Source organism: Enhydra lutris, unplaced genomic scaffold (assembly GCF_002288905.1).
Source record: "Enhydra lutris kenyoni isolate GAN:26980312 unplaced genomic scaffold, ASM228890v2 scaffoldscaffold4, whole genome shotgun sequence".
Lineage (NCBI taxonomy): Eukaryota > Metazoa > Chordata > Mammalia > Carnivora > Mustelidae > Enhydra > Enhydra lutris.
The window spans coordinates 10,260,754-10,271,608 of record NW_019154088.1 but is presented as its reverse complement, the minus strand read 5'-3'; the positions used below and the strand labels follow the sequence as shown (position 1 = coordinate 10,271,608).

The 10,855-nt window shown below is 55.0% G+C and overlaps 1 protein-coding gene across 1 annotated transcript; it reads left to right on the top strand.

Moving 5' to 3' along the window:
* The first annotated feature begins 3,087 nt into the window (after window positions 1-3,087).
* On the top strand, window positions 3,088-10,546 carry LOC111159607 (leukocyte receptor tyrosine kinase). Its single transcript, XM_022522148.1, is given in 20 exon segments — window positions 3,088-3,162; window positions 3,213-3,678; window positions 3,760-3,785; window positions 3,788-3,944; window positions 5,754-5,852; window positions 6,444-6,593; window positions 7,483-7,578; window positions 7,826-7,970; window positions 7,972-8,018; window positions 8,529-8,617; window positions 8,715-8,776; window positions 8,934-9,087; window positions 9,406-9,528; window positions 9,643-9,734; window positions 9,838-9,857; window positions 9,860-9,877; window positions 9,880-9,928; window positions 10,038-10,166; window positions 10,241-10,331; window positions 10,433-10,546. Coding segments are annotated over 20 exon segments (2,202 nt in total).
* Window positions 10,547-10,855: the final 309 nt, after the last annotated feature.

Here is a 10,855-nt window from a genome sequence, read left to right as displayed (position 1 = left end):
CTGAGGACCTTCACAGTTATAGGGTCCCTTGTGGTTTACAGAGCAATTCCCCTTCATAGGATTTTATAGGTGGGGAAACGGTCTCAGAACAGTGCAACCTGTGCACCATCATTGTTGACTAGAAATACTAGTACTAGTGCTTAGATCTTTGAGATCAGGATCCAGGCTTTTACCCCATTCTTGTAAGAAATTGTGCAAAGGGAGCTCCTGGGTGGCTCAGATGGTTAAGCATGCCTTTGGCTCAGGTCATGATCCCAGGGTCCTAGGATTGAGCGAGCCCCACATCGGGCTCCCTGCTCGGCGGAGAGCCTGCTTTGCCCTCTCCCTCTGCTGCTCCCCGCTGCTCACGCTCTCTCGCGCTCTCTGTCAAATAAATAAATAAAATATTTTTTTAAAAATTGTGCAAAGGGTTAAAACAGACAGTGGAGTTGTATGAGGTGAACCTAAAGACTCATGTTTCTGAGGGTTTGAGGGTTTCTGGAGGTTCAGCCTTTCAGTCACAAAGGTACCAAAAAGACACAAACAATGGCGAGTAATGATGCCTTACTTGGGGCAGTTTAAAAGCACTTGCTGGGGCGCCTGGGTGGCTCAGTCAGTTAAGCTGAAGTGTCTGCCTTTGGCTCAGGTCATGATCCCAGAGCCCTGGGATCGACCCCAGCACCGCAGCATCTGGCTCCTTGCTCATCAGGGAGTCTGCTCCCCCCTCTCCCTCTGCCCCTCCTCCCTGCTTGTGTTCTCTCTCCTCTCAAAAAAATAAAATCTTTTAAAAAAAAGAGAGAGAGAGAGCACTTCCTATGTGTTATTACACATGCCTACACCCCACCACCAATGAACCACTCACTCCATTGCTCCTGATGTGAGAACCAGAAAGACCTAGAAGCCTGAGCAGGATGTCTGGGGTGTGGTTGCCCCTTTTTTCACCTCCTGCCTCAAAAGGGTAGGGGGCACTTTCTCCCCTACCTTGGGATCCAGACAACCCTGGGAGGGGTGCTCACAAGGCTCTTCCAGGAAGCTTAGGGACCTCGCTGCCCACATGCCCCGCCCTTCCCTCCTTCAGCATCCTGGGGTCTGAGGTGGGAGTGGCCAGGCGGGCTTTAGGATGACAGTGTCTAGCAAGCTGCTGGACTCCGCTATAAGGGGCGGTCAGGCGGAAGTGACACGGTCTTAGTCCACAGCCCTAGTTGTGGCAGGCTGAACAAGCCATGGACTGCTCCGGGTCACGGCTGCTGTGGCTTGAAGCAGCAGCTAAGTACCTCCTGTCAGTCAAGGAAACATCTGGCTAGAGGCATCTTTGGAGGCTTGGCAACAGCAGTTGAGACCACTGGGTCCTAGTGGCTCCACCAGAGGCCTGGAGCCCTCAAGGCCAGTGCTTCTTTCTGGGTCAGTGCTGCTGGTGAGTGGGCCCAGAAGCACGGTGCGGGCCTGAATTCAAGGTTCCCCATCACGCAGTGTGGGAAGGAGGGACAGGCCCTAGGGTCTCAGGAGCACCTGGGGGTGAGACCACCTAGCTAGGTCGAGGAAAGGTTGGGGAGCCTGCAAGACCAAACTCAGTGCAGCCCCCCAGGTCATTCACTGGGAAGGACTCCCCAGGGGAGAAACTTAAAGAGGTATCAGTCGGTACCCAGAGGCGCCTCAGCGACTGGATTTTGTCAGGGCTGGCTTCCAGGTGCTGGTGTGCCCTGGCTGGGTGAGTTTAGGAACATGACTGACCACAAGAGACAAGGGCTAGATGTTGAGAGGTTATCTCTTTATCGATCTTTATCTCTTGTCCCCATTTAACCACAGGCCCCCTCTCCCAACCCCGCTGTCTCGCTGTCACATTTCAGGAACCATTCTCTGCTCCAACTCAGGGTCCCAGGCAGCTTTTCTGCCATCCTCGCCCCTGTCACTGCCAGCTTCAAGATGCGAACATCACTGCCCCACCTAGTTGCTTAGAGCCAGTTTCTCCCCTAGTTCCCCCAGGTGAGCTCCAGGCTCTCCCTCCCTTCTCTGCTCACCTTACCAGGCCAGGTCAGATGTTCTATGACTCTTTCCTCCCTCCCCGCTCCAAGACACTGACAGGACTTGGCTGTTTTCATTCCGTGGGCCTGTGGCGGGCAAGGACCCACACAAACAGTGCAACAATGGGTGCCTGGGTGGCTCAGTGGGTTAAAGCCTCTGTCTTCAGCTCAGGTCATGGTCTCAGGGTCCTGGAATCCAGCCCCGCATCGGGCTCTCTGCTCAGCGGGGAGCCTGCTTCCCCTCCTCCTCTCTCTGCCTGCCTCTCTGCCTGCTTGTGATCTCTGTCAAATAAACAAATAAAAATCTTTAAAAAACAAAAACAAACAAACAAAAAAAAGAGTGCAACAAGGCATACACCAGCAGCAGAGTGATGGTGACAGTGGGTACCACCGAGCCTCAGAAAGGCATGCAGGTGTGGTGGGCACCAGCCACCAGCGAGTACCTCTAAGTGTGAAACAGGGGGAGGTGGGTGGTGACCCTGGTGTCTGAAGTTCTAAAGTCAGGGGACAGAAGGCCTCAGGTGACCACATTGTTGTAGGGTATATTCCACAACCCTGTGTGGCCCTAGCGACTTTGTCCCTTCTTCCAGTGGAACCAGGGTCGGTGGTAATGGTCGCCACTGAATTAGCCCGGTACCTAAGAGCCTGTTGCTTGCCACTGGAGAGCCCCTAACCAGCGGCGGCGCCCAGCGGTGGCTTGAGCAACCCCCCCTCCCCAATCTCCATTAAGCCTCCTAAAATAAGTGTAAAATCTAATCTGGCGTGCGGACCTAGTCTCCCCATCTTTTCAAAATCAACCACAGCCTCTTAAGCCCCTCAGATAAATTCTGGAGCCGCTTTTGTCACCAACCTGTGTCCCAAGCGAGCAGCGCTAGGATCGAAGGGCGAGGGCCACGGACTCCGCGCCTGCTTCTGTAGGATCTCAGCTTACGGAGCTGCGGGGGCCGAAGGCGCGGCGAACCACCTGTCGCGGGCGCACGGCGTCTTCGTCTCTGCCTTCTTCTCCCTTGGTCGCGGGGAGCCGCTTTACATCCTAGCTGGGCAGCAGGGAGAAGACGCCTGTCCCGGAGCGAGCGGAGCCGGTGGAATGAGGCGGCTCAAGCTCACCGGGGCTAGGGCCGGGCAGACCGAGGTCGCTCCTCGAGGTCCAGACCGCCGCGCTGTGAGGGGAGCGTCCCGGGCCCCGCCGAATTTGGCGCCCGCTGCCCGCAGGGGAGCCCGGAGAGCCAGCTCGTCAGCCTCGGAGAGTCTCGGGTCGCTGAGGAGCACGCGGCGACGGAGGGGGCCGCAGGGGTCTCGGGGTCACGGCGCTGGACGGGAGGCGGGGATGGCGGGGGTGGCGGGGTACGTGCTGGCCTCGGCGTGGTCAGCTCCCGCCCCCAGCAATCCGCGTTGGGGTCCCAAGCTTTTTGCTGCCGGCGCGTCCACACAAGCTCTTCGTCCCGGCCTTGGGCTCCCTGGAGTCCGTTCCCGTACTCGACGGTCCTCACTCTACGGCTGGCGCGCCGCATACTCCGTAGCCGCACGCCGGCTAGCTACAGCCCCCGGCTGGAGGCGGCCGGAGGAGGCGGGCGGGCCCACCTGCGGCGCCGGGACCGAGGCCGACTTCAGGCCTCACCTGAGACACTGGAGAACCGCTCGGTGGCGCCCGGGAGCAGGGAGAAAGGCGGCGCCGCAGGTGAGGGCGCGGGGGGCGGGGTAGGGGGAGGTGGGCGTGCTCCCCGACCCCGGTGCGGGCCATCACGCTGTCGCCCCGCAGACGGAGGGGGTGGCTGGACGTTGCGGGGGCCCCTTTTCCGCAGACAGGCGGCTCCTTGCAGGAGGGGGTGGAATGCGGCCGGGGCTGCGCGGAGGCCTGGGGTACGCTGCGCGGGGCCGCACTCCGGGGCTCCGGGGGCGGTGGCGGGGCCTGTACTGCGGGTGCAGTAGTTGGCGGCTACCCGGGTAGGTGCGCTCTCAAGGAGGGGAGCTCGGGGGCTCCCAGGGTGAAGTGTCATTGGAACCTTAGAACATGCCCTCTGAAGGACAGCTGGGGAAGGGGTTGAGCCCCGCTCAGGGCCCCAGGACAAGTAGAGTTAAGAGCTCTTGGAAAAGAGATTAAGTAGATGATCCTGGGTGGCTCTGTGGGTTAAGTGTCTGACTCTTCGTTTCAGCTCAGGTCCTGATCTTAAGGATCATGAGACTGAGCCCCACATTGGGCTCCACGCTCAGTGTGGAGTCTGCTTAAGATTCTGCCCCTCCCCCACTGGTGAGCGCGTGCACGCGCGCTCTCTTTCTCTCTCATAAATCTTTTTTTTTTTTTTTTTTAAGATTTTTATTTATTTATTTGACAGAGAGAGATCACAAGTAGACGGAGAGGCAGGCAGAGAGAGAGAGAGAGGGAAGCAGGCTCCCTGCTGAGCAGAGAGCCCGATGCGGGACTCGATCCCAGGACCCTGAGATCATGACCTGCGCCGAAGGCAGCGGCTTAACCCACTGAGCCACCCAGGCGCCCCTCTCTCATAAATCTTAAAAAAGAGAGGGGTGGAGGGATGGATGAGCCTGGTGGTGGATATTAAGGAGGGCACTTATTGCATGGCGCACTGGGTGTGGGCAGCAACAACGAATCTTGGAACACTGAGAAAATTAAATTAAAAAAATATTTTAAAAAAGAAAAGAGCTGCAAATCACACAAGCAGACAGGACTCCCTAGATTTTCATTTAAATCTGGGCCTTTTTATTTTTATGTTATTATTTTTATTTTTATTTTTTATTTTTTTAAATCACAACAGGTCTCCTTGCTCTACAGCAGTCCCAGGAACTTAGAGCTGGTTGAGTTAGCAAACTGAGCAGAGAGGCAGAAAGGCCTGGATAATTTTTTTTTTTTTTTTTTTTTTTTTTTTTAGAGAGAGAGGAGGGGCTGCTGAGGGCAGATAGGGAACCTTATGCAGGCTCCACTCCCAGCACAGAGCGAGTGGTGGGTCTTGCCTGGGGGCTCCACCTGGGTCTCCATTTCAGCACCCTGAGATCATGACTTGAGCCAAAATCAAGAGACCAAGTGTGAAGCAGGGGGAGGTGGGTGGTGATTCCGGTGCCTGATGTTCTATACCTAGTACCCTCTATACCTGAGGTTCAATACCCAACTGACTGAGCCACACAGGTGCCCCAGGCCGGGGTAATTTAAGTTAGTAGTTCTCAAAGTGTGGTTTCTGAACCAGTAACATTAGTACCACCTAAAAATTGGTTAGACATCCACGTTCTCAGCCCCTCTCCAACCTACTGAATCAGAAACTCTAAGGAAGACTCCTATCCTTCTGTGTTTTAATCAATCTTCTGGGTGATTTTAATACACTCCAGAGTTTGGAAATCACTGGTGTAAAGAGCCAAAGCCTTTGGTTCTGTCTAAGCCATCCTGTTCAGAAGTACTTTATACACATCTTCTCCATTCTCACAAAAATGGAACATGTGGATTGGGCCTGTCCCATTCTGTAGCTGAGGACATGAAGTCAGAGGATTTCAGGCAGACAAGGAGGTTGTCCCAGCCAGCCTGAGCCAGGCCTTCAGGCTCCTGCTGATGACTCCCACGCACCTGTCTGGCTCCTGGCTCCCACTCGGAGTGGGGAGCACCTGTGTTGTAATGCTAGTGTAGAAAGGGCCACACTAGTTGCACCTGGAGACAACAGCTTACCCCCATTCATAAGCTCACTTCCCATTTGTGTGCCACTTCCTCCCCCCATTTTGTAGCCAAACCCTCTATCACTTTTCAATTTCCAGGGAGTGATGCCTCAGAGAGTGATATCCTTTGGGTTGATGGAGAAGATGGGGTATCCCTCATACACCCCTGCAGTGAACCCTACCTATAGCCTCTGGCAGGTATTGGCCTCTAACCCTCCCGTCCCCCACCTCTCAGCCTGGCCTAGCCTTATTCCTCAATCCCTGAACCCACTCCCATTTGAGCCACCAACTCTATGCTGTGAATTATCTGTTTCTTGCACACACAGGAGTACTGGAGAACTAGGCTGTCAGTTGTGATGCCAGTATGGGGCATTCTGGGGTACTCTCCTACTCAGGCTCAACCTGTGAGCTCAAGGATCCCAGAAGAGGAAGTATGCAGGCTTGACAGAAGTCCTCCAGACCCTCCCCCCACCTCTTAAATGCCAGGTACTGCTCATTGTTCTAAAGTCCAGGACCAGGGGCACCTGGGTGGCTCAGTTGTTAAGCGTCTGCCTTCGGCTCAGGTCATGATCCCAGGGTCCTGGAGTTGAGCCCCTCATCGGGCTCCCTGCTCCTCGGGAAGCCTGCTTCTCCCTCTCCCACTCCCCCTGCTTGTGTTCCCTCTCTAGCTGTGTCTCTGTCAAATAAATAAACTCTTAAAATAAAATAAAGTCCAGGACTAGAATTCACCACGTGGCTGGAAAAGTGTGTCTGCCACCCTCACCCTGCAATAGCCATTCTTTTACTCAGTCATGGAGAGCCATGGAGAAGTGGAGATCTGATCGCACCTCAGGTCTGGTCATTGCCTTTTGAAAGACTGCCAATGGCAGGCAGGGCTCTGGTTAGCCAAATGCATGTGCCCAGGGGGCACGGAGCTAGCTGCAGATACCTGTCACTTGCGTGGGTAAGTCCCGCCTTTGTCCACTGTCTAGACTCCTGGGGCCTCGGGCTGGGAGGAGCAGAAGGGAACTGGGAGAGATGACTGGTGTGTGCCAGGCACCATTCCCAGGGCTGGGCAGGAGATTAGAGCTTCATCAGCATATGCTTTTCCTTCAAGGAGCATGTAGACTAGTGGTCTAGTATGGAGGGCTGATACCTATCTATATACCTACCTATTTTTCTATCTAGATATGAATCTAGATTTATTTTTTTTAAGATTCTGTTTATTTATTAGAGGGGGTAGAGAACACACATGAGAGAGAGCAAGAGAAGGGGGGAGAGGGATGCCTGGGTGGCTCAGTGGGTTAAGCCTCTGCCTTCAGCTCCGGTCATGATCTCAGGGTCCTGGGATTAAGCCCCGACTCAGGCTCTCTGCTCAGCGGGGAACCTGCTTCCCCCTTTCTTTCTCTCTGCCTGCCTCTCTGCCTACTTGTGATCTCTGTTTGTCAAATAAATAAATAAAATCTTAAAGAAAAAAAAAAAGAGCAGGGGGGAGAGGCAGAGGGAGAGGGAGAAGACTCCCCACTGAGCAGGGAGCCCAATGCAGGGCTCTGTCCCAGGACCCTGGGATCGTGACCTGAGCTGAAGGCAGACACTTAACCCATGCAGCCACCCAGGCACTCAGATATGTATCTAGATTTAGATATAGATATCTATTAACGTGACAATTGTCATGGGAGACTTAAAATGTTTTAGGGTTTCTCAGGAGGGAAAGGTTGCTTTTATCTAGGATCAGTGGGGAAAAAAACATCATGAAAAAGCTAACACTTGGGCTGAATCTTGTGGTATGGGTAAAATTTGGGGAAGAGGACAGAGAGGAGCTTCCCACTGGAGGTGTCTTTCTCCCTAGACCTGCCCACTCTACCAGGCCCTCTGGTTCTGTTGGTGACTGTCATTGTGACCTCTACACTAAGCCTCCTTATGGTGTGTGGGGTCCTGATTCCAGGTAAAGAACATCCAGGAGTAAGGAACATCTTCACTGAGCTGTGTGTGGGGTCCCAGGGACAGACATGGCTGATTTCAAGATCCCTGCTTCCAGCATGGGTTCCTCTGGGATTCTAAGTGTAGAAGCAGCTGTGCAGGCCCAGGGAAGACATTTGCCTTAACGGGTGTCTGGAGAGATGTCCTGGGTGGAGGGGTGGCAAAGCAGGTGGGCCAGATGAGTAGGTAGAGAGTTTGCCCTTCTTCTTCAGTGAACCATAAGAAGTGTCAGGGCCTGTGGGGGACGAGGCTGCCAGGCCCTGAGCTTGAGCTGAGCAATCCTTGAACCTCCATCATCAGGACAGTCCTCAACCCCTACCACTGCTAGGCGGGGTGTGGCTAGACCCAGCCCTGGCCTGCCCCCAGGGCCTACAGAAGTTTCCCCAGCCAATGTCAGCCTGCTTGGTTAAGTTCTTTCCCTCCTCTGAGAACCTATGCCCTCTGAATCCTTCCCACTCCCATCCCGTGCCCTGCTGTGCTAAATTATGGTTCATAGAGAGCATCAGGCCCCAAACCTCTGTGTTTGGGAGGAGACAGAGGTCAGAGAAATTCCAAAAAGTAACCTGTCCAAAGTCAGCTGTCATCCCCAATTCTGGGATGGCGGGGACCCTATGATTCCTTTGGAGCAAGGGTTGTCTCTACCCAGGGTGTCTGCAAGGACATAAGGAAAACCCCATCACAGACCCCCACCTCCACTCTGAGCCCAAACCTTCTCTCTCTTCTGCCCTGGTTCTGTGCCAGCCAACATCGCCTCAGTAGGGCTTGTACTTAGGGAGATGCTGAAAGACTTGAGTCTTCAGATAGGGCCACCTGGGCATGTAGGGGATGGCAAGAAGGGAAAGTAGGCACTAGCCCCTCTAGGACCATTCCCCAGGCCCAGCCACCCACGCCCTTCCAACCTGTTTTCCTACAGAGCCCTGGGCCATGGTACCTTTAGAAAAGTCCATGAGGGACTGGTAATTGGCCTTCCTGGGGACCCCAGCCCCCTGCAGGTGGCTGTCAAGGTGAGAGGGGTGGGACTTCTGAAACAGTTGCTGGAGCTAGGGTCAGCCCACTCTCCTGAAGTGTCTGGGGGAGCCCAGGAACGGTCTTCCTCCCCAGACCCTGCCAGAACTCTGTTCTGGTCAGGATGAGCTGATTTCCTCACGGAGGGCTCACCATTGGTGCGCCTGGGGCTAGCGGCCGGGGCGGAGAGTGGGAGCAGAACTCCCTTTCAGGACAGCTGCTCTTCACCCTGGGGTGAGAGGTAGCAGGTCTAGTGATACAGAACCTGTCTCCAGTTTTATGGAACCTACAGCCTGGTTCCCTCCCTGCTGGCAGCTCGGGTATGTGCACCCCCACCCAGCAAGTTCAGCTGTCAGAACACTGTGCGCTGTTGCGGCTTCGCCTCTGGACTGCCCCTCGCCTAATTCTGCTCCAGTTGATGTCTGGAGAGGATGTAAGGAGTGTCCTGAGGAACAGCCAGCCACACTTGGTAAGACCCTTCTCCCAGCCCACTGAGCCCATCTATACACCCTGTCTGGAGAGTGGGCAGGGGCAGGGCGCCTGGGTAGCTCAGTGGGTTAAGCGTCTGCCTTCAGCTTGGGTCATGATCCCAGGGTCCTAGGATTGAATCCTGTGTTGGGCTCCCTGCTTAGCAGGGAGTCTACTTCTCCCTCTGCACCTTCCTCCCCCAACTCCTGCTCATGCTCTCTTTCTCTCTCTCTAGAAATAAAAATTTAAAAAATAATAATAAAGACCCTGTCCTTGTGTCCTAAAACACACATGGACTAATGCACTCAGCCCTACCCAGGGCCAGCCATTACCTCTGGCCATGCGTGACCTGCTCCATCTGGCCCAAGACAGAGCCCCGGTCTGCCACTACCTGGAAGAAAATCACTTCATCCATACTTTGGGAGTGATCCTGACTCACAGGGTGTTGGGGAGCAGCTCAACCCTCTCCCCAAGGAACTGCTCTTCCATATAACTTTAATGGAAACAGATCAGGGCAAGAGCTTCTGAGTTCTGGTGGTGATGTTTTGCCTGCAAGGATGTTGCCACCAGGAGCTGCCTGCTGAACTGTACTGGGCCCAGCTGAGTGGCCAAGATTGGAGACTTAGGGTTGGAAAGAGATATCTACAGGTGTGGGGTCTAGGGAGGTGGGGAAGGCTGCTGCTCCAAGGGAGTTTACGGGCCCTCCTGTGGCACTTGAGCAGCTCATGGTGCTCCTTCTCCCTTCCCAAAGAGCTGCTTATTACAGAGAGGGCTGCCAGGCAGGTGGATGCCCTAGAGGCCTTCTTGGAGGGCATCTTCACATCCAAAACAAACTCCTGGTGATAACCCACCCAACCCCCTCTCTACCCTTGGGCCACCTCATGTGAGGGAAAGGGGGGGGGCTGTGCCTGATGGGCTTCATTCAGTTTCCCCCACTCATGATGCAGATCTTTTGGGGGTGCTGCTCTGGAAAGTCTCATTAGGCTACATGCCCTAGCCTGGGTGCACCAACCCGGACGTGCTGTACTTCGTTGCTGGAGATGGACGGATGGGCCCTCCCCGGGGCTCTCCAGGGCCTGTGTGGATGTGGAGTGTTGTCCAGGGAGGAAGTTCCTTCGCAGCCATGGGTGGGACGAATTCCTGCCTCTCCCCAGGTACCATATCATGACCCAGGGTTGGCAGCACCAGCCTGAACTCCACCCCAGTTTTGCTGGCATCTCAAAGCATCTCAGATACCGTATTCAGGTGTGGCCCCTGACCCACCTTGACCATGTTGATCTTGAGGGTCAGGAGGGCAGTCACGGAACAACGCTGTGGTCCCCTGCTCTCCTGCCCCGCCATTACAGGACCCTGATGTGCCGAATTCACCCCTGCCAATGGAGCTGGGGCCCATCCTGGAGCAGGAAGGGACTTCTGGGCTGGAGAGCAGGTCTTTGGAGCCCCACACGCCTAGAAACTGAATCTGGAGAGCTTAAAATGCTAGGGAGGGAGGCTCCTTGACCCCTGCCTGCCCTCTAGCCTCAAAACCTCCAAATCCAAGGACTTCCAACCTCAGAGGGGATTCCAAAGGAATCCAGAGGAATCCCCCTATGGCTCTTGGGCCCCAGGGGGCCCTGAAGGTGAGGACTCAGGCGCTGTCGGTAACAGTGATTCCTCCCTGCACTCCTCCTCAGGCTTCTAGGGAGCTTGTTATTCCAGTAGCCTCTGTCCCCTGCAGTCTGTGCTATGTGTCTGGGCCTGTCTCAGGCCAGCCTGGCACCACTAGACCC